Raw genomic sequence first — 22,982 nt, 5'->3', positions numbered from 1 at the left:
TGAATGTGTACATTTCTTCTATACTCAGAGATAAAACTCAGAGCTAGAAACATATATCACTTGATTACATTTTACCAGCAGTGGTGGACAAAGTACTGAACTCCAGTAGACCTCAGTCAAATCGTTGCGAGACACGTTGTGAGCTTGTACATCTACGATTTTCAACATTTCAAATAGGGCTGGTTCGTTCAGATTGTACTTTTTCCCTTCCCAGAAATGCAGTGTCAAAACTGCAATATTTGTCTTTGAAATGTAGTGGAGTGAAAGTCATAATGTACAGTACTTGTATCTGAGTACAGATACTAAACATGTATACATGTTTTTGGTGGTGGACAGTGAGTGCTGTACTGTACTTAAGTATACTTACAGTACTCAAGTCACTGTCCACCACTGAATTGGAACAACATAAAGTAGCTAGCTAAACAGTGCAGATGAATAAGCCTTTCTGCCGACAAGGTCTTTCTGTTGAGAGTGCAGGCATGCAGTGGTGGAAAAAGTACTCAATTTCTTTACTTAAGTAAAAGTATCAATACTGCAATATAGAAATACTCTTTTACAAGTAAAAGCCCCGAATTCAAAATGTACTTGAGTAAAAGTACAAAAGTATTGGCATCAAAATGTACTTAAAGTATCAAAAGTAAAAGTACTCATTATGCATAATGTCCCATTTCAAGTTTTCAAATGTATAAAAATCATTTGAAAATAGCAGATCTACTAGCTCACAATGTGAGCTTGTAGATCTGCTATTTTCAAATGGCCGAAATGTATATAGGGCTGAAGTGGGTAATGTATGTTTTGTAATAATAATAAAACATCTACAAAGTAACTACTAACTAAAGTTTTCAAATAATTGTAGTGGAGTAAAAGTACAATGTTAGCCTCTGAGATGTAGTGGAGTAGAAGTAAAAGTACTGAAAATTGGATATACTCCTGTGAACTAAAAGTACCTATTGTACTTAAGTGCCTAATTGTACTTAAGTGCAGTACTTGAGTAAATGTACGTAGTTACTTTACACCACTGCAGGCATGTTGAAACATTTGCTATCGGTCTGAAGTAAACCTCCAGCTGGGAGGCGGAATTCAATTGTTTCTGCCTTCAGACCAGTGTCCCATCAGATGTTGATTGCAACTATGCCCAGGGTCCCCACACATTTTTAGCAATGAATTTCCAAAACTTTTCCAGAATATTTAGCCCAATTTCCAGGCCTATATAACAATCATTCAGCGCAATAATGTGTCTCTTACTCCTATGTAGAATGCCCAAAGATAGGCAGTGTAGCAAAAATAAAGCATAGAATATAGAATAGTACAATTTCATTCAAAATTTCGTGCAAAATTAGGGCATAGCTCACTGGAAGACTCATTATGGCATCCGTATGACTTATTTTATTTAAATAATATATGCCATCACACAGCCCGTTCGGCGAAAAACTACTTATGTTACATATTTCGTGTAATGTTATACATGTTTATGAAAATGTTTTGTATTAACAAAATCAATAGCCAAAAACAATGCATAGCCAAATATTTTTCCAGGACCCTTGATAAATTCCAGGACCTTTGATCAATTCCCAAACTTTTCCAGTACTGGATTATTTTTTTTTTCAATTTCAAAATATTTCCAGGAATTTCATGACCGTGGGGACCCTGTATGCCTATGCTACAAGGTTAAGTTCAAATAGGAAACAAAATGAGTTTCTATATTGAGTATTTAGTTGACAAGAACCATAGCGTCCCTATTCTGTACATGTCATAGCAGGCAAACAAACAATCAGCAAAAATAGCCCATGCAAGATCAGAGCGTGTCTCATTGCGATGCATTGCAAGCTTGTAGATCAGCTATTTTCAGCAAAGGTGTGTGTAGACTGTAGAGGGAAAAAGGAGGGGGCCAGGTATAGACCCCATGGGGGTTGGACCCCAGTCAATGAAATACATACATGCTTTAGGTGGAGGTTTAGGTCTAAGTGGAGCCCTCATTCAATGCCACTTTGACAACCTCTTGGTTCTCCAACATGTCAATGTCACTAAAAACTAAGCTTCAGACCTCCCAAAACAAACTGATTCGACTACTTCTCTGGCTAAAGGCCATGACCCACCTAATTCCAACACACTTTGCTAGTCTGGGATTGCTCAGGGTAGAAGACAGGGTTAAGCAAATAAAAATGGGATTGGTATTTAAGATAGTCAAAGGGGCAGTGCCCCCAATGCCCTCATACCTGACTAACTACTTCTCCAAAGTCAGAGACGCCCACACAACCACAATACTAGAGGGAGGCGACCATGACCTGGTAGGACAAACGTGGGAAAATTCCTCATTCTACTACTCTGCCACCAAAATGTAGAATACCCCGACACAATCCATAAACCCATTCAATCAAACGCATCTACAAATGTCTTCTAAATCCTAACAGTTTTCTGAAATACATATGGTGCTATAATATCAGCGGTTCTCAAACTTTTTCATGTCAAGGACCCCCAAAATGTATTTGGCCGCGGACCCCCATCTCAAAATATTTAGTTCCAGGGACCCCCAGAAGCAAAGATTTTAGCTACAAATGTTTGCTTTAAAAATATATATATTCAAAGATTTGCACACATTTTCAGGATTTTTCGAAAATAGCAGATCTACAAGCTCATACCGCGCACTCGATGCCGCATTATGAGCTTGTATATCTGCTATTTTTGAATAGCCAATGTATAACATAATGGTTTAAGTGGTTAAAACCTAAAATGACAGATGCTGTCTTGGTCTTAGATTAAAAGATGTGAATCACTTTCAGTTTCTTTCAAAACTGGCCTGAAAGTGAAAACCATCTACCAGGAGACCACAAGGGGAGATAAATGCAAATTCCCATAGAAAGGACTGTGTCATCCACTGCCAATGTTTTCCTTTTTCTCCTTTGTACATATAGTGTTTTTGTATTGGTTGATGACATGTATTATTGTGTTATTTATTTAATTCTATGTTGATTAATTTAATACATAGGACCACAATGGAAACAAGTTCCCAGGACATTTTTTGTGTTATCCTTTAATGTCTGACTCTACCTCGTGCTGTTTACATTTCTGACTAAAAAAGTATTCAATCAATCAAAAGTGGTTAATCAGAGCAAATTTCACAGGGTGCAACAACTCTGATAACAATTAAAGGTAGGGTAAGTGATATTTTTGTATTAAAAGTAAAGTTTTTTTGTTAAAAGTTTAAAGCACTATTTTCTGATATTCATATCATTGTTATAGAGTGTTTGTTCAGTAACAGGGGTCTCCCCATCTCTACAGCACTTTATTAAACAGAAAATGTAGGCGGATTGAACATTTTCAGCCAATCAGGAAAGGGTACGCATTAATCAGCTTCAATTTGATAGTCTTCTTCTTCTTTTATAAGAATATATATATTTTATATTGTTCAAATTCCAATTATGTCTGCCAATTTCTTTGTGTCATCACTTCCAATTTCACTTGTTTAATCTGTATTCTGTTTAAGTTCTCTCTCCTCATAGGATAAAATAGGTATTCCGACCTGAAAATGCATTTTCCGTTTACTGAAGGGGAGGAGAGACAGGGAGACCCCTGTTACTGAACAAACACTCTGTGTCAATGAGTACTATCAGAACATAGTTCTATTTAACACTTATTTGAACAAAAAACTACCTTTAAATGTAACTCCCAGATCAACTGCATTCCACACAGGTATAGGCCAGAAAATAATATGTGAAAATGTTTCCTGTAACCCATACATTGTATGGTTTCCATGCCTCTACCATGATATTGTTGTACTATAATAGTTCTCTGCAATATTCACCTCAATTGCATTTGTGTCTTATTGTGTCTTTTGGGGTTTTAGACTTCTATGCACTTGCATGCAACCATTGTGTCTAAACTGGAAAGAGCATATTTGGATGTTTCAGCTATAGGTGAGAAGAAGAACAAAAAAGATTCCAGATTCGGCACGAACATGGGGTTACATTTGTTCTACTGCTACGCCACCAATATGTGGAATGCCCAACCAACAGATATAAAAAAGTGTGACTCCTTACCCTACTTCAAAACCACCATAAAATACCTGTCTGCAATTTGTAACTGGTCCTAGAAATGTCTTCTAAGCTTAACACCAGAAATGCCCCTCCCCAACTGTTTACTGTACATATAGTGTATTGCTACTAGTGTTGATGATGTCGTGTATATTATTGTATGTCTTCAAATGTCTTGATTAATACACACAGGACCACAATTGAAACAAGCCTTTAGGGCTTTTTGTGTTATCCTTTTAGCATCATTGTCTAATTGTACCACACACTGTTAATAAAGTATTCAATCAATCAAAAAAGACTGCAGATTTACTTTTCACGGTACTGAGTCTATACAATTTACAATGTACTGTAGGCATTTAGCAGGCGCTCTTAATACAGAGCGATTTACAGTAAGCAAGGAAAACATGAGGTAATGCATCAAATGCATAGAAATAGTAATCTAGGATCATAGGTAAACCAATAACCTATCATCAGTCTAAACAGTATATTATAGAAAAATCAATCAATCATGCAGCATTCTAGATCATTTGGAGGGGCTTAAATGCACATGCCGAGTTACAGGGATCAAGCTTTGATATGACTGATCAGTGATGTCTGGATAAGGAGTTGGGCCGACTGCTGGGTGAGGAAGGGTCTGATCCTTCGATTGTTATAGAGTGTGTAAACCTACAGGATCGAGTGACTGCTGCAATTTGTGCCTTGAATGAGAGCTGACTGTCCAGGACAACACCAAGGTTCTTGGCCATTGGAAGGTTAGAGAAGTGGGTTTATGACCTGAGAGGAATTGGCTAGATTCCCTGAAAGAAATCAGAATATGTTTGCAAGGAATGAGTAAGGCTTTCACAATTACAAACTACTGGGAGTGTGTGTGCAAAGATTCACGCCGATCGGTCCAGCGGTGCCAGAGATTAGCTGTACGTTCATAGACACACTTGTCACTAGGAATCGAGGCAGATTCATTGAGACGTTACTGGGAGTGTAATATTTTATTTCCCCATATCAATTTCAATTGAGTAATCATTAGAATGGCTAGCATAACAGCTAGCTGACTCTGAATGGCTGTCTGTTTCCCTGACAATCTAAGAACTGGCCCACCGTGGTGCGACTATCCTATGGCCTGTCCATACAGGCAGTACAGCCAGTAGTATCTTGTTTGGGTGCAATGTGTGCAAGTGAAAATATTGGCCAAACAGGAAAGGCTATGCTATAGGCTATGTTTGTAACATGTTTTGTTTAGTCTATTCTCTGTCTTGTAATGTTTGACCATATGTGTGAGCTGGTTAAAGCATTTCCACTCTGAGGTCATACACGTCATTTTATCTAAGAGTAGTCAGAGCATACGTAAGTATTATTATTATTATTTATTAAGGATTCGCATTAGTCTACACTGTAGTGGAGACTATATTCTTCCTGGGTTCCAGGCAAAAAACATCACAATACAAATCATAAGATGCAGTACAGCATAATTAATGTTAAGTGAACAAAAACACAAACTTTTTACATTTACATTAACAGTAAAATAACAACAGTTTTGTCTGTTCCGAAAATACCAAAAATAATAAACAGACAAATCTAATTTAATTTCCTTTCTGATTATTGCTTCCTTATAGGGATGGTTCACCCCCAAAATGACATTCATCATTTTTGTCGCATTCCTAAGCCAATAATTTGACGACCAGCAGCGGTCTCGTTAGGAGACAAAAAGGAGACTCTTTGTGTAAAGCAAAGGGACCAAATTTCAAGTAGTGCATCAACTCTTTTAACATTTAAAAGGTAGGGTAAGTGATATGTTTCGGTTAAAAAAAAAAGTTTTTAGTTAAAAGGTTAAAGCACTATATTCTGCTATAGAGTGTTCCCCGTTTCTCCAGCTCTTTAATAAACAGAAAATACATTTTCAGGCAGGTGACAAAATGTCAGCCAATCAGGAAAGAGTACCTTTCCTGATTGCTGACAGCTTAATTGTTTGCCAGACCCAAGGGGTCGGCCTACATGAGGCTTTGTCCCCCTTTCGTCCATACATGGGCATAAAAGGGACCTCTGAATTTCGTCCCCCTTTCGTCCATACATGGGCATAAAAGGGAATTTATTCTGGGTCTGGCAGAACCAGGTCTCCTGGTCTTGTTTTTTTATAGGGTTCCAGTTCCAATTTTGTCTGCTCATTTCTTTGTGTTATCACTTTCAATTTCACTTGTTTAATCTGTATCTGTATCCAGTTTTCTATCGTGATTGGATAAAATTGGTATCGCGACCCGAAAATGCATTTTCTGTTTAATAAAGAGCTGGACAGACATGGAGACTCCTGTTACTGAACAAACACTCTAAAGCAATGAGTACTATCAGAATACAGAGCTATTTAACACTTATTTTAACCAAAGAAAATCACTTAGCCCACCTTTAAATGTAACTCCCAGATCAACTCCATTCCACGTAACTGATAGAAAGGTATAGGTCAGAGTCCAGACAATAGATGTGAAACCATACCCCTGTTTAACAACAACTCTCTGCAACATTCACCTCCTTTGCATGTGATAATTGTGTCTTAAAAAAAACAAAAAAAAAACATTTGGAGTTTTAGACTTCTCTGCACTTGCATGCAACCAGACAGTATGTCCAAACCGGTTGGGATGGTGGCATTTCAGCATTACTCTGTGAAACAACAATGGTGAAAAACACATGCAATTCTTGGAATTGTGAATCATATCAAATTTAACCTTTGTATGATACCAAGAAAATTGGTTTCCTGCAACAGCGTAAAAAAAAGATGTATATAAAATGATCAAATAAGAATAGATCTCTTGCAGAATCCTATATTAAAATTGTCTAAAGGGTCGGCCAGCTGGCAGACCAACGCAACCCATCACTATGAATCAGATATAACCATGGCCATATAGGAGGGAAAAAAAAGGAAAAAACTAACATGGCAAGATTCATAGCCGGAACATACTGCTGGCTGCAGGATGCGACTGTTCACACATCTGAGTCTCCCTTCTACTTTATATGATCCAAAACAGTGAAGGTGTGCACTTTCAAACTTTGGTTAGACTGCAAGTGGTTCTAGAAGTGGGGTCTGGGGACCCCCAGGGGTCATTAGGGGGGTTCCAGGGGGTCCCCATCATATTTGATACTTTGGCTATTCAAAAATAGCAGATATACAAAATCTTTAAAAAATAAGTTACGATTTTTGAATATATATATGTATATATTTTATGCGAGCATTTTAACATCTTAAGATTAAGAAAATCTTCGCTTCTGATCTTAGATGGGGGTCCACAGCCAAAAATGTCATTTTGGGGGTCCTTCACATGAAAAAGTTTGAGAACGACTGGTCTGACTCCACAAGAACCCAAACTAATTTGCAGCAAGGAAAAACAGTCTGCTGCTCATTCTTTCCTTTTTTTGCCAAGTGCCATTGCGCTTGGTTGGGAAGTTTTCGAGGTCATAGTCTGGGTCATTTTCCCTCACTGCTTCCCCCCCCCCCTTTTCTCCCTGCTCAATCATTGTCCTCACTAGACTCCTCACTCTCCCCAACAGACTCATCGTCATCATCATCATCATCATCAGAACAACCCTCGTTGGCCTCTCCTGTGAAGTAGAGCACAGCCTTGGGAACGATGCACTCGCGGATTAAGTCGCCGATATCAAAATCTTTATCCAGGATGGCCTGAGAGTTTTCATCCACTTCTCCACTTTCTGGGACCACAGGCGGGGTGAAGAAGTTGAAGAAGGAGTCGCTGGGCATTTTGGTCAACTTCCTAACGGTGCCGCGACCCGTGAGCTTTTTCACGGGTTTCTTGCCCTTGTTCCATTCGATCTTGCAGCCTATGCAATCCGTTATGTCTGGCCCATCTAAGAGGAAAGGGTCGTCTACATCTGGCACAGACCTGTTCTTGTAGGTTTTTGTCAGCACTGTGTTTGTGAAGAAGTTGTTGGGCTCAAAGTGAAATTCTAATGTGAAGCTCATAGGCTGGGCTGGATCTGACAATTTGACTTTGATATCTTGTAAGTGCTTTAAGACGGGTTCATCGTGTTCCTGCACCATTTCACTGAGCTTGTCCACATTATTGAAGACTGTTAACCAGAACTCAGGGATGCCCTTGGGGTCCTCCTTCTCTTCACCCTTCTTCTCCTCTATCTTGGCCTTCTCTTTCATGTCCTCTGTCAACTCTTCCTCCTCATCTGTCTTCCATTGACACTCCTCATCGGTTGGTTCGTAGACAGCTTTGATGATCTCGCTCCTTTTGTCGAAGAGGGGCTGGTAAAGGGAGGAGTACTTCCTCGCCAGTTCATGAACCTCCTTGTAGAACTTGGCGTCAATGTGAGCACATTTCACCTGGAGGTTCTTCAGGGCATAAACACGTCTCTTTGAGAGCTTTGGTAAGATCTCCATGGCGGCATTTATAAGGCCAGCAGTACTGCCTGACAGCTAATTTATAGATTTTGCACTCGACAACAGTGATGTATGCTGTCAAAAAAGGTGACGTATGGAGTGATATTGCGTTGCTACTTGCTAGTTGCTAGGGAACAGCTTTGATCCAAATATAATGGAATGGGAATGTGTCATCATTGCACTATGTAAGTGATATCACTTATGCCTTTTAATGCTTTTAATGTTCTACGAGAAGCACCTTTTAAACTCAAAGTTGTGTGTTTTAAATGCAGAGTAAACAAAATGCATGTTTTTCCTGAGAGCAAAGTCAAATTATTTGATACATTTCCAAATTAGCAATTTTTTTCTGGTACAACTATTAAAAGAGTCCAACATTATAAATATTTGGGCATATAGGTTGATGACAAATTCTCTTTTAAGTACCATATTGAGATTCTGGTCAAAATGTTGCGGGCCAAACTTGTTGCAGGCCAAAGATCTGGTTTTGCAGAAAGTGTTAGACTGGGGACATCACATAGACACGCTGCTGTTGCTGCTACCACTCGTAACCCATTCAAACCAGGAATGCATCTGTGTCATTTTAGATTTCTTTGGCTATTCAAAAAATAGCAGATATACAAGCTCATACAAGCTTGTAGATCTGCTATTTTTGAAAAATCTGAACATTAGAATATATATTTTTTAAAGCGAACATTTGTAAAATATTTTGTTCCAGGGACCTCCAGAAGCAAAGATTTGAGTTACAAATGTTACAAAAATATATACTGTATATATTCAAAGATTTGCACAAATGTTCATGATTTTTCAAAAATAGCTCATAGCTACGAAAACCAGGTTTGTGACTCTGTGTCGTTTATGATTTGTTCATTTCTGGAACACGGTTCTTATATGACACGATCTAAGATACCAAATCCAATACAAAAAAATAACGCTGTGACCCATGGGGATAGCGCCCTCTAGAGGCAGTGATGTCAGACTTCGGTGCTCTATTTGAGAAGTGATACCTCATGTCACCAGTCATGTGTTGTCATGACATTTCAGTGTTCCTCTCAATGGTTATTATTTATTTATTTATTTATGTCACTTGTGTCCCGTTATGTCTTTTCACCCAAAAAAGGTTTTATTTTGGGGCCCCATAAACATGCTGGGGCCCTAGGCGATCGCCTATATTGACGGAATAATGCACTGGTTCCCAAACGTTCTAGCTCGAGACCCAAAAGGGAAATTAGATGTCTCCCTGCGATATGATTTTTCATCATTATGTTTTTATATAATCAAATATAGGGCAATTAAATTAATTAATTAAAGGATCTCTAGTTTCTAGTCAGTAGATGTAACCTGTGTAGAATGGCCGATGAGAAACAGATGACACCATCCATTAAAAGATGTGAAACATTGGTTTCTTTCAAATCTGTCCTGAAAAAAAAACATCAGGAGACCACAAGGGGAGGTAAATGTAATTTCCCATCTCCTTTGTACATAATAGTGTTTGTAATTGTTGATGACATGCATTTTTTATGCCATGTTGATGAATTGAATACATAGGACCACAATGGAAACAAGTCCCCACAACTTTTTGGTGTTATCCTTTTAGCCTTAATATTTTACTGTACCACGTGCTGTTTACATTCAATCAATCAATCAACAATCCTTACACCCCACGACCATAACTAGTGAAATAGCTCAAGCTCTCAACGCGTCGCGCGTTGAGGGCTTGTAGATCGTTTTTTTGTAGATCTTTTAAATTATTTTGAAATAATAAAAAAAAATAAAAAAAATCCCTCAAAATATTAACGAGTTGGTGTGATGATGGAAAACAAGTACATTATGCTACCGTTATTCACATTTATTCAACATTGTGTTTGGCATCAAAACCAGTTTAACTACTTTAACCCTGTACATCGGCTATTTGAAAATAGCAGAACTACAAGCTCACAACGCATCACACTGCGAAACGTTGTGAGCTTGTAGATCAGCTTTTTCATTTTTAAATCTTGAAATAAATGTAACACAAAAAAACAAATCTTTTATGGAGGTCAGCTGGCACTAAATATTTTCTGATGGGGGTCAAATAATTTTGGTCATATGCCAAGGTCAGGTCAGATGAAAAAGTTTGAGAACCACTGAGGGCAGCATTCTAGGGCCATAACTGTTTCTTCTATACATTATCGACATGAGTGCTGCCTGTAACTGCAAATTGTTCCTGTTCGCTGATGACTCGGCACTCCTGATCTCGGGAGAGGACAAGTTGCAAGTTGAGGAGGCGCTCAGCTCCGAACTCTCAAAAATCCGTACTTGGCTTACAGATAACAAACTGTCACTACACCTTGGGAAAACTGAATCCATTCTCTTTGGGACCAAACATTCCCTCAGACAGATGGATGTAAATGATTTCAAGGTCAAAGTCGATGACACAATTATCTCTAGCAAAGAAGAGATTACCTATTTGGGTTGTGTTCTTGACAAATACCTGACAGGTGAAAGCATGGCTACAAAGGTGGTCAAAAGAGTAAACCAGAGAACCAAATTTATGGGCAGATTCAACCACTTTTTGACTATGCTTGCACCTCCTGGTACTCCAACACCTCAGTGTCACTCTAGAAGCTTCAAACCCCCCAAAACAAACTGATTCGGCTACTCCTCGGATTGGGGCCCATGACCCACCTTTCTCCCACCCATTTTGCCAGCCTAGGCTGGCTCAGGGTGGAAGACAGGGTTAAATAACAAAAAATGGGACTGGCCTTCAAAATTTTAAATGCAAATTTGCCCGATATGCCCCCTATTCCCGCATATCTGAGTAAATACCTCCAAAAGGTTAGCGACACCCACAGTCACAATACCAGAGGGAGCGTTAACAACAATTTGGTACCACCCACCCATAAAACAAACATGGGCAAATTCTCCTTCTACAGCACTGCCACCCAGGATTGGAATAGTCTAACTCCATCCCTCAAAAAATGCAGTTCGCTGGGCTCATTTAAAAGAGCCTTTAAAAAATCACCTTTCAGGAGGCCAAATGAGGAGGTAGTACCATTTCCCCGTTAGACAGCAGACCCTCCCCCCCCTGTTCTTGTACATATTTTTTTCCCCTCTTTTTTATTTTCTTTGTTGTACATAGTGTTATTTTTTTTTGCTGTTTATTTTGTAATGATATTCGAACTGTGGTGCCACTATATATAGCCTATGAATTGAATACCAAGGCCCTCATTGGAAACAAGTCCGCAAGGACTTTTATGAACGGACCTGTTAGACAAAGTATTTTAAATGTAACTGTGCTGCTTTACATTTTTTGCCTAATAAAATATTCAATCAATCAATCAAAGATGGACTCCATCTACTGTAGCCTATACTATATTTCACACTTGTTGTTGAACTGATAATCGGCTGATTCTTTGACCAGATCCAAAGCCACCATGAGAATATGCTTTAGGCTCTGAAGCCAACTATTGATGAATTGTATTGATGCTTATCTCTCTGGAAGGAGCTAATGTCTCTCCTGGTCGCTGATGGAACTCCATTTAGCCAAAGCATCCGAGCCTTTTTATACTGTTGTCACTACGGTGATGTCAGTAGTGATCCATATATGGAGCGGGCTATGTCAGTTATGCCCAAATCTGGGATTATGATGTCAGTCCTGGACGTTTCGGTTATCTCCATACATGGAGTTCCAGGAGGGGTTCTCTGCTCTGATGTCAGGGCTAGGTATGCCAGGTATCTCCATGTATAGCCGTTTAGGAGAGATTCTATGACTTGTGGAGGTTGATTTTCTCCATCTATGGGGATCTCCAGATATGGGAAGGTTGGGATCGACTGGGTCACTAAAGGTCGGGACTGAATGGGTCATTCATCCCCTTATATAGGTTTCTGGGCATCCTGCCATGATCCACTTTGCGGTGTTATCCATCTATGGCTAATACTGGCAAATATGCCCAGAATGTTCTTTACACTTGTCATTTAATATTTTTGCCAGACCCAGGGGGTCGGCCTACATGAGGCTTTGTCGGTCTGTCCCTCTTTCCCTCCTTTTGTGTCCCTCTTTTCCTCTTTTCCTCTGCACACACGTCATGCGAAGTCCGGCCATTCAGATTTCAACCACTAGGGGTCTGGCAGTACCAGGTCTCCTGGTTCCCTTGTTGTAGTAACAACAGTGAAAACTCATTCTTCAAAAACAGGCAACAGCATATTAAAGGTAAAATGTGATCTTATTTTTAATTCCACCGATCAGAAGTCAAACACTTACTTTCCCATAACTTGACAAAGCATTTTGTTTTTAAGTCCACCGACCAAATTATTCTCTGCCAGGCCGAAAGGCATGGCGAGAGTAGTGTGTATATCTGTCTGTCTCTTATATGTCATCATGATTTGTGTGCATGGGGATCTCATCTTAAACAAGCTCAGTGCTTAATGAGTTTTCCAGTTTAGTAGACCTTGTATTGTGAATTTGTACTTCCATGTACTGTTATGTACTGTCATGTACTGTTCTCATGTCTTACTAAATAAAGTACATCAATCAATCAATCGATCAAAGAGTATGTTTTGCCCCCTGTCCGTGTGTCCGTGTGTGTGTCCTTCTGTCTGTGAGCAGCTAATCTCCGGCACCGTTGGCCCGGTCACTGCAAAACTGTGCACACACACACACTCCCTGGATGCCAATTCAGAACCTCTGGCCTGAATTTTTCAGATTGGCCTGTTATAGCGCCACCAGGAGGCCGATTTGTGCAAAACTATTTTTTTGATACTACTCCTACAGATTTTGTCCAAACGTCACACAAATCGGTACACAGTATCTCTATAGTCATGTGATCAACACGGATCTGTCCGATTTCCCATATTCCATCCTGATTGCCTAAGATTGGCTTCCAAAGTTTGCAGGATTGGTTTGTTTTCAACAAAATGCCTCAAATCATGAACGCAGCATGCAATTTAAGTGCAATTTAGCACACATATTCCAACTAGGCCGAGGAAGAAATACCACTTGAAAATTTTCATATCAGCCTCATGGTGGCGCTATAACAGGCCATTTTGCGTTTTTACCTATAACTGCACCGATCTGCGTGAAACTTTGCACGCACACTCCCTAGAAGCCAAGGAAAAACCTTTGGCCTGCATTTTTCAGATCTGCCTTTTAGAGCGCCACCAGGAGGCCGATTTGTGCAAAACACATCTTCTGATATCACTCCTACAGATTCTGTCCAAACATCACGGAAATCAGTACACAGTATCTCTATAGTCATGTGATCAACACAGATTTGTCCAATGTTTCATATTCCATCCTAATTGGCTAACATTGGCATCCAAAGTTTGCAGGAGATGTCCGTTTTGAACAAAATGCCTCAAATCATGAACGCAGCGTGGAATTTCCATGAAATTTTGCGTGCACATTCCCACTAGACCGAGGAAGAATTGCCACGCTTTTCACATTGGCCTATTATAGCGCCACCAGGAGGCCACAATAACTACCTGACCTGGCGGAGACCTGTGCTCCGAGGAGCACTTTTTCTAGTTTTCCTATAATTTGCCAATACTACTCTTAATTTGAAGCCCATTGATCGAAAGTGAAAGGATTACGTTCGTCTGACTTGACGAACGTGCTAAGCTTAAACTAATATAAACTATCGTCGGAAACGTATTGAGAAACCAACGTAAACAGTAAAGCTTTTCACACGGAAGGCTTTATGAGAGGTTTGCAGCATTCTTATTTTCACACGTCGTTTATGTTTATTAATTAATTTGCAGTGAGAGGCAGATCAGTGAGCCGTGCTGCGGGACAGACAAAGTCCTGTGAAACTAACGCGGTGCTGGAGTTGAATAGTTTTGGAAGTTTTTCTATGTGACTCACGGGTAAAGAAGAGGTACATGACACTGGCTGCCTTTAGCTGAAGCCTAACCTCGCGTCACTAGGCTTTCCACCACGGAGGAAAAAAAAGGGGAAAAAAGCTGAAGCTCAGCATGGTGCGAGGGGTAGCGGGTAGCGTCTATCTACACTGTATAGACGCTACCCGCAAAATGTAACGATATACTGTTGTAGATTATATATCGTTACATTTTGCGATGCGGTTAAAACAATCAACATTTTTATATTGGCTTTAAAGCCCTGATGCACGCAGCATACTTTCCTCCTGTGAGGGTGCACTGGACGTGTGTGATGAAAACACAACAGTCCTTCGGTCAATCCTCGGCACTGGAAAATGTTGCCTCTGCGCCCCTCCTGAGGCAAAATTGGTCTGCCTGAAACCCTGGTTACTCATAGATTTACAAAACCTTTAGAAAACCTTTTTTAAACCCTGTTTATTGTGTGTTGTCTTTTGCTCTTGTTTAATTTTGTATTTTGTTACTGAGTGTACAGCACTTTGGTTCAACACGTCTGTTTTTTTTATTTTTTTTTTTATCTCACGATTTTTGTAACCCATTATTTTTCACCCAGTGCCAATTGTCTAAGTAATTCTGGGCGCTACACTCCCTCCGCCAGCCTAGGGAGAGCCTAGAGCCGAGCTCATGCCTCCTTCAATGCATGAGCGCTAGCAAGCCGCTTCTTATCACCCGACAGGGGGGAGGTTCCCTGGTTAGACGTAGCGCGTGGAAGGAACGTTATTCCAACCAGTTCCTTTCCCCTCCATCAGGCACCCTGGCTGACCAGGGGGAGGCAGTATAGAGACCAGGATTACTGCATGTTTTTGAGGGGGTACCTACCCTAGGGAACACGGGGAGAACAACCTTCACACAGAGAGGCCCTTTTGCCAACCCCACCTAGGGTATGGGCACTGATGAGGCGGAGGAGAGAACACGCCCCCAGCGCCCACAGCGTTCCCGGCGGGAATCGAACCCAGGACCTTCTAGCTGTGAGGCGAAAGCACTGTTGTTTAAAATGTGCTCTATAAATAAAGTGGATTGGATTGGTTACCATTCGGACGAAAACAAAAACAAGAAGTTGATATTTGAATTTGACCGTCGGGAATGATTAATTGATTAATCGGTTACTCGGTTATTCTGTCCAATCCCTAGTTGGTAACCACCTCTCTGCTCTCTCTGATAGCCTTGCTTCTGTTGGTAGCCACCTTTTTGATCTCTGAAAAGGCGCTCGTTGTTCTCAACCAGGCCGCCAAGCTTATCAACGAACTGCAGTACCATGGTCTGATGGGAGGTAGTGCGGTGCATCACCACCATCTGGGTGGGCTGGTCCAGGGACGCCATGAGCTCTTCATTAATGATCATTTTGCTAATGATGCTGTGGACCATAGGCAACTCCAGTTCAAACATTGCAGATAGTGTCTCCATGCTGATGGAGTCATATACACTGCTGTATGTGAACAGGTAAGTCCTCAGTGACTCTTCTCGGATCTTCCTGACAAGCATCTCATGTACTCGCTGTGTCTCTGCATGGAACAAGCGCCAAACCTTCTTGTTAATCTTGTCGTTGATGATTAAGGAGTGGCAGGTGCGCCAGTCGCCCATCTTCATGGCCTTACTGGCTGCCACCACATGCTCCCTCATGTTCTCAGGTGGTCCGAGCAGCGCCTGCTTCTCTCCCTGCTTGAGCTGGTGGTAGAACTGTTTGCTGATCGTCCTGCGGCGGGCATCTAACTCATGGGCGGCCATGTAGGGGATTTCCAGTAGCATGGCTGAAACCAGGTATACACATTCCAGGAGGTCCAGGCTGATGTGCATGTGGAATGGCACCCGTCTCCTCTTCTCAATCTTCTCCTGCTCAATGTTCCTATCCTGGTTCCTCTCCTGGGTCCTCTGCAGGCCCTGGCCCAGCAGCTCCTTGGCACGACCGGATGACTGGATGTCCAGCAGGGCATTGTGGGCATCCTTGATCATGCCCTGGCGGAAGGCACAGATGCCCAGTTGCACCATGGCTCTGTTATACAGGATCTGTACGGGGGGGTCAGAATGACGGATGTTTTCCTGCAAGTGGCTCATAAGCATCAGGTCGCGGGCCTGGTACCAACGCGAGTGCAGGGCGTGGTGGTAGATGTGGCAGAGGATGGCATAGGTGCGGATGCGGTCTGTGCGGTCCTTGGCGTAGATGAACTTGCAGAGGCGGTCCATGATAGCAGCACTGTCCTCGCCCTCGATCTCATCCTCCTGGTCCTGCTCCAAGTTGGTTTCTCCCTTGAGGTCAAGACTGCGGCGGTGAGCCTTGTAGTCAAACTTGTAGTAGGTGTGCATGATGTAGCGCTGGTAGATGCGGCACACTTCCACCGTGCTGCTGTTCTTCTCCAAGTAAGTCGACAAGCGCTTGATTATGCCGAAAACATGGTCTTCGTCCTTCAGGTTGTCAACGTACTCTTGCGAGTGGGGGTCGGTGTTCTGCATGATTTTGGTGAACTCCTCATCCATCCTCTCTACCAGGGTCAAAACATTACAGCCATGGATCCTGTAGTAGGGCTGGTCAGAGGGCTTGTCAGAGCTGGTCAGGATCTTGCTGTCCTCTGTGATGTCTTCCCCAATTAAGATGTCGTTTTTGAACAGAATGTTCAGCAGCTCGTCTATGCATTCCAGGCACTCCTTCCACATTCCCTTCCCCAGGTTGGCATCAAGGTTGTGTTTGTAGTCATAAATGGAGGCAACAATGTTGAACTTGATCTTGAACAGGATGCCCTCCCCTAGGTTGTTCTCATTGCAGATGCACGCCAGGTCATGGAGCTGTTCCATCTGGGCAGATCTGTCAGTGCTCTTCTTACCTCTGGCTTGCAGGATCTCATACAGATTCGTCACCACGTCCTCTGCGTTGATGTCTGCTCTGTTCTTAGTGAACATCTTGGGCTTTTCCTTGACCAGAGGCACACCTCCTTTCACCTTCTCCCAGCCTCCTTCAGCATCATCCTCCTTGTCTGCCTCTTCCTCCTGCATTTCCTTCTTCTTTGTATTCTTCTTCCTCACGTCTTTCTTCTTCTCAGATGTCTTCTCACTAGTGTTCCTGAGGTAGTGAATGGCTAAGGAGGTGCTCTGTCCCTCCCTGTCATCCGAGTTCTCGCCACTGCTGGTGCCTACGTTGTCTGAGTCCCACTTTTTGTCATCATCTTCATCGCTAGAGGACAACTCGTCACCCGAGTCTTTGGTGGATTTGAGGAACTGGCTTCCATCTAGGGTGGCCTCCACCGTAGGCTTCTTCTTCAAGAACGATTTGGCAGACTCCTCTTTTGTGTCCGTTTCAGTGCCTGAAGATGAATCTGACTCTTTTGGCTCCTTCTCCTCCTCATCCGCAGACTCTTGTGGATTCTTCCTGTAAGCTGCAATCTCCCCTTCATAGTCTCTGCTGTATTTGCGGATCTTCTGACGGAGTGTGCTGAGGGCTTTGGCGTTGTTCTTGTTCAACTTCTTCTTGCCTTCTTTGTCCTCCCAAATCTGGTTGAGATAGTCATCCAGGTTGGCCAAAAGACGGATGTAGAAAAGGGGAACACCCTCTTTGTCCACTATAGTCTTGCTTTGAGGAAGGCTCGACATAGCTGCTCAAACTCCTCCAAACAGACATCATCATTGTGGTGCGACGTAGGTGTGAGGGCCGCTTATCAGTTCTAGTTTTATTGTATTCCCCTACCCCAGTAGTCCTATCATTATTTATATGAATAACCTGACAGATTTCTTTTGTATCAACATGGTAACAAAAACGCCGAAAAAGTGATCAAAAATGTCAACCAAACAACATGCTATTTGTGGAGGATTGATCGTCTAGTCAGTAAGAATACTCTGAAGATTCTTGCAGGGGCCCTCATTCAAGGTCATTATGATTATGCATGCACTTCATGGTATCACAACACCTCCAAGGCCTTAAAAACAAGGCTCCAAACATCCCAAAACAAACTTGTAAGGCTACTTCTTGGCCTCAATCACAAAACCCATCTAACCCCTGCTCATTTTGCTAGGATTGGATGGCTTAGGGTTGAGGACAGAGTACAGCAACTTGCTATGGGCCTGGTCTTCAAGATACACCACAACATTGGGATCCCCCTGTATTTGTCAAAATACTTCCAAAATGTTAATGAAGTCCATGATCATAACACCAGAGGCAGCTCCACAAATGTTCAACCCAGATTTGGCTCAACTAAGGGAATGAACTCGTTCTCATGCTATTCATCACAAATGTGGAATGCCCTACCAAAAGGAGTAAAGGAGTGTAAAACCCTACTCACTTTCAAAACTGCCCTAAAGATACACCTTCAGGAGGCTGCAATTACAAAATGGCCCCTGTCTAAGTCTTAACCTACCCCCCCTACCCCCCCCTCCTTCAAATATATATATATTTTTTCTCTCTTCATACCAGTAACCTGAAAGCTGATTGTATGACATTCTGTATAGTAGTGTGTACAGCATATCTGTCTGCCTCTTATATGTCATCATGATTTGTGTGCATGGGGTTCTCATCTTAAACAAGCTGCGTGCTTAATGAGAGTTCCAGTTTAGTAGACCTTGTATTGTGAATTTGTACTTCCATGTACTGTTATGTACTGTCATGTACTATTCTCATGTCTTACTAAATAAACTACATCAATCAATCAATCAAAACATGCGTTCATTCTTACCTCCTGGGTGGGAACGTGGGGGGATTGGTAGGGGGGACAGGGTGCACCCATAGTTCCCGCAGCTATGCAGTCATACCCAACATTGGCATAGTTGAGGGGCCTCTATAGGGCACACCTCCTCTCATTTATGTTACAAATGTAGTACAAATTAGTTAAGTGCTTCTCAACCTATGGGCCGGGGCCCACTGGTGGGCCACGAGGGTATTGCAAGTGGGCCCCCAAATAATGCCTAAACAGACAAGATTTTAATGATAATTTAACATTAATATAAAATAATAATGTACAACAACAAAAAATGTGTCACAGTATGTTTTCTTTAAAACTTTGTGATACCAATAAATAGGAATGTATAAGTATACTACTATGTTCGTTCCATTGATCCAAGCCGGAACACAATCGTTTGATTGACCATTTAAATAAACAAAGCTCTGAAAATGCATGCTTTTTTTAGGTTTTCAAGTGGGCCCTATTCCAGAAAAAGGTTGAGAACCACTGCCCTGGATTGACACCATGACCCCCTCTCCCATTAATTTTGAGTTGGTTTGTGTTGGCGTTTGTGTGCTGGTTGGCCACAATAAAGACTAACTATTCAATCCAAATGATGCCCTCAGCCTCATACTTTGTGGATCTGCATCAGGGAGCAGCTGGAGTTCAGTGGGGTAGATGGTCCCTGAAGCAGCGGGTCTGCGCCTCATACCGTGGGGACCTCGTTAAAAAGGCCACTATGCCCATATACGGTGAATTCTTCACTCCTCCTTTGGGTGTAAATAATGCCTCCAGTCCAGATTTTTGCTTTTGGTCCTTTTAGTTGATCAGCTATTCGATTCGTCATGATTTGAATTTCAAAGTCTGTGTTAGTCCTCGAGGGAAGTACATGAGATATAGAATGAAAGACTTTGAATTAATCATCTGTGGCTGTGTGGCATGGCCGCTCTTTTTCAGCCACACCATGCTCTACATTCATACAGTAAACAAATTGACACTAGAGAGCTGTCCAGTACAACCACATTACTGCATTTGGTACCATTTGTAGCACTCAGAGTTAAATTAACAGTAAGAGATTGAAATACTTTGGGCTTCTTTGGGCATTGCATTCTGGGTAGCAATTAATTTTTTTTGGAATATATTTAAAGGCATAGTATGTAACTTTTCCCTGTGTTTACCCTGTGAACAGCTAATCTCCGGCACCGTTGGCTGGATCGCGAAATTGTGCACACACACCCCCTGGATGCCAGAGCAAAAGCTCTGTCGCAAATTTTTCACATGGGCCTGTTATGGCGCCACCAGGATTTTTGCAAAAATTTTTTTTGACAGTACAACTACAGATTTTGTCCAAACATCACCCAAATCGGTACACACTACACAGTATCTCTATAGTCATTAAACGAAACGGGTCTTTCAGATTTTTCATATTCCATCCTGATTGGCTAAGATTGGCTCCGTTTTGAACAAAATGCCTCAAATCATGAACACAGCATGTGATTTCTATGAAATTTTGCACGCGTGCATTCTCACTAGGCCGAGGAAGAAATGCCACTTGAATGTCTTCAAATCAGCCTCATGGTGGTGCTATAACAGGCCGATTTGTGTATTTACCTTTAACTGCACCGATCTCATCTGTGTAAAACTTTGTATTTTTCATATTCCATCCTGATTGACTAAGATTGACATCTAAAGTTTGCACGAGTGGCCTGTTGTGAACAAGATGCCGCAAATCATGAACACAGCGTCCAATTGCAATGAAACTTTGCACGCACATTCGCACTACGTTGAGGAACAAATACCACCCTTTCAACATTTCCCTATTAAAACGCTAACCTGACTCTGCCAGATGGAAGAAGCTTGCGTCACATTTGTTTCACAGGCTACTTCCATCTGGGACCTCAGTAGCACAATCAAGGGGCGGTCCCTTTTTTTTTCAAGCTACTTGGCAGGTGATTGGATGATCCCGCCCCTAGCAGCCACTGATTGGTTCGAACACGCAGTGGTGCGGGCAGCTCAACTATCTGAGCGAGTCCAGATGGAGGCTGTATTGTGAAGTCAATACCGCCCCCATCTGAAGGAGTCAGGTTATTAAAACGCCACCAGGAGGCAGATTTTTTCTTAAATTTTTTTTTATATTACTCCTACATATTTTATCCTAACATCATGCAAATCGGTACACATTATCTCTGTAGTCAAATGATCAAGACGGATCCGTCAGATTTTTCATATTCCATCCTGATTGGCGAATTCCGATCAATGCTGGCCCACAATAACCTACCTGACCTGGCGGAGACCTGTACTCCGAGGAGCACCTTTTCTAGTTTTTATTTGTATTGCTTCCTTGATCTGTAGACTAGCCTACCCATAATGGCTGAATGACCATAGGGGGGATATCAAAAGGATGTGGAATCTCCCCCTTCAGCAGTGGTTTAAAAAGTACTCACATTCTTTACTTAAGTAAAAGTATCAATACTGCAATGCAGAAATACTCTATTACAAGTAAAAGTCCAGAATTCAAAATTTACTTGAGTAAAAAGTACAAAAGTATTGGTATCAAAATGTACTTAAAGTAACAAAAGTAGAAAGTACTCATTCTGCAGAATGTTTTCAAATCTTTTGAAAATAGCTATTTTCAAATGGCATAAATGTATATAGGGCTGAAGTGGTTAATGTATGTTTTGTAATAATAATCCAAATCTACAGAGTAACTAGTAACTAAAGTTTTCAAATAATTGTAGTGGAGTAGAAGTATTTGCCTCTTAGATGTAGTGGAGTAGAAGTAAAAGTACTGAAAATTGGAAATACTACAGTAAAGTAAAAAATACCTCAAAATACTTAAGTACAGTCCTTGAGTAAATGTACTTAGTTACTTTACACCACTGCCCCACAGTACAATAAACATTTGGAAGGTAGTTTAGCCCACAGTTTGTAGCACACGTGGCAGTCAGTCTGCTGTCATGTCATGTCCCAATATTTACACCATCCTATGCTACTTCAGTGTCAAATGTTTTCACTTCAAAACATTCCTTTTCACCCACCTGCACTGTTGATTACCAGGATGATGACGCAGTTGCAGCAGAATGAATCGTCACAAACAGGACAAACAGTGATGTGAGCTTTGTTCTTGTGACTGGTTCATCTAGTTAAAAACACTGTTGCCAACAAAACATTGAGATTAGTGACAAACAAAATGATGAAGTAGCCCACGCTACATTTATCTAGTCGGACAAGCTCAACTCATTAAAGATTCCACTTACCCGCTGTTTATTTGTCCCAGTTGTAGTCAAGTACTGATGTATGTATTAACTCTATTTGACCAACAGATGGCACTATAGTCCTATTCAAAGACTGAAATGCGAGTCGCTAAAACAGCTGGGAGCATTTTAGACAGTGGTGGAAGAAGTACTCATTTACTTAAGTAAAAAAGTATCAATTCTGCAATGTAGAAATACTCTGTTACAAGTAAAAGTCCGGAATTCAAAAAAGAATAGAGTAAAAGTACAAAAGTATTGGTATCAAAATGTATTTAAAATACCAAAAATAGAAATAAGTATACTCATTATGCAGATCGTCCCATGTCACAAGTTTTCAATATATGTATAAAATGTATGAAAATCTTTTGAAAATAACAGATCTACAAGCTCATGCAACACATTGTGAGCTTGTAGATCGGCTATTTTCAAATGGCTGAAATGTAAAGGGGTTGAAGTGGTTACTGTATGTTTTGTAATGATAATCAAAATCTACAAAGCAGCTATTAGCTAAAGTTGTCAAATAATTGTAGTGGAGTAAAAGTATAATATTTGCCTCTGGTAGTGGAGTAGAAGTAAAAGTACAGAAAATTGGAAATACTCCAGTAAAGTAGCCTACAAATACCTCAAAATTCTACTTAAGTACAGTACTTGAGTACTTAGTTACTTTACACCACTGCATAAGCAGATTATGTAAAAACAAAAACAAAAAACAAGACAGGATCGAAACTTAAACAAACTACATCGAACTACAATTACAAAACTTAAAATAACATGGTGAAAGCATGTGTGACCTTCAAAG

General features: G+C 41.1%; 1 protein-coding gene and 1 pseudogene across 2 annotated transcripts; both read right to left on the bottom strand.

Moving 5' to 3' along the window:
* Positions 1–7,521: 7,521 nt before the first annotated feature.
* Positions 7,522–8,418, bottom strand: LOC308078846 (nucleosome assembly protein 1-like 1; the record flags this gene model as incomplete). The annotated part of the gene is made up of 1 exon (XM_080420189.1): positions 7,522–8,418. The coding sequence occupies one exon, from the start codon at positions 8,416–8,418 to the stop codon at positions 7,522–7,524; it is 897 nt and encodes a 298-aa protein (XP_080276315.1).
* Positions 8,419–15,384: 6,966 nt separating this feature from the next.
* LOC308078845 (eukaryotic translation initiation factor 3 subunit C-like) lies at positions 15,385–19,639 on the bottom strand (annotated as a pseudogene). Its single transcript has 3 exons — positions 19,564–19,639; positions 18,945–18,947; positions 15,385–17,929 (listed from the first exon to the last, which is right to left on the bottom strand). The product of its transcript is annotated as a eukaryotic translation initiation factor 3 subunit C-like (transcript).
* Between the last annotated feature and the right edge of the window lie 3,343 nt (positions 19,640–22,982).

Source organism: Gymnoscopelus braueri (assembly GCF_963280865.1).
Source record: "Gymnoscopelus braueri genome assembly, chromosome: 22".
NCBI classification, from domain to species: domain Eukaryota; kingdom Metazoa; phylum Chordata; class Actinopteri; order Myctophiformes; family Myctophidae; genus Gymnoscopelus; species Gymnoscopelus braueri.
This window is presented reverse-complemented; position numbering and strand designations above follow the sequence as displayed.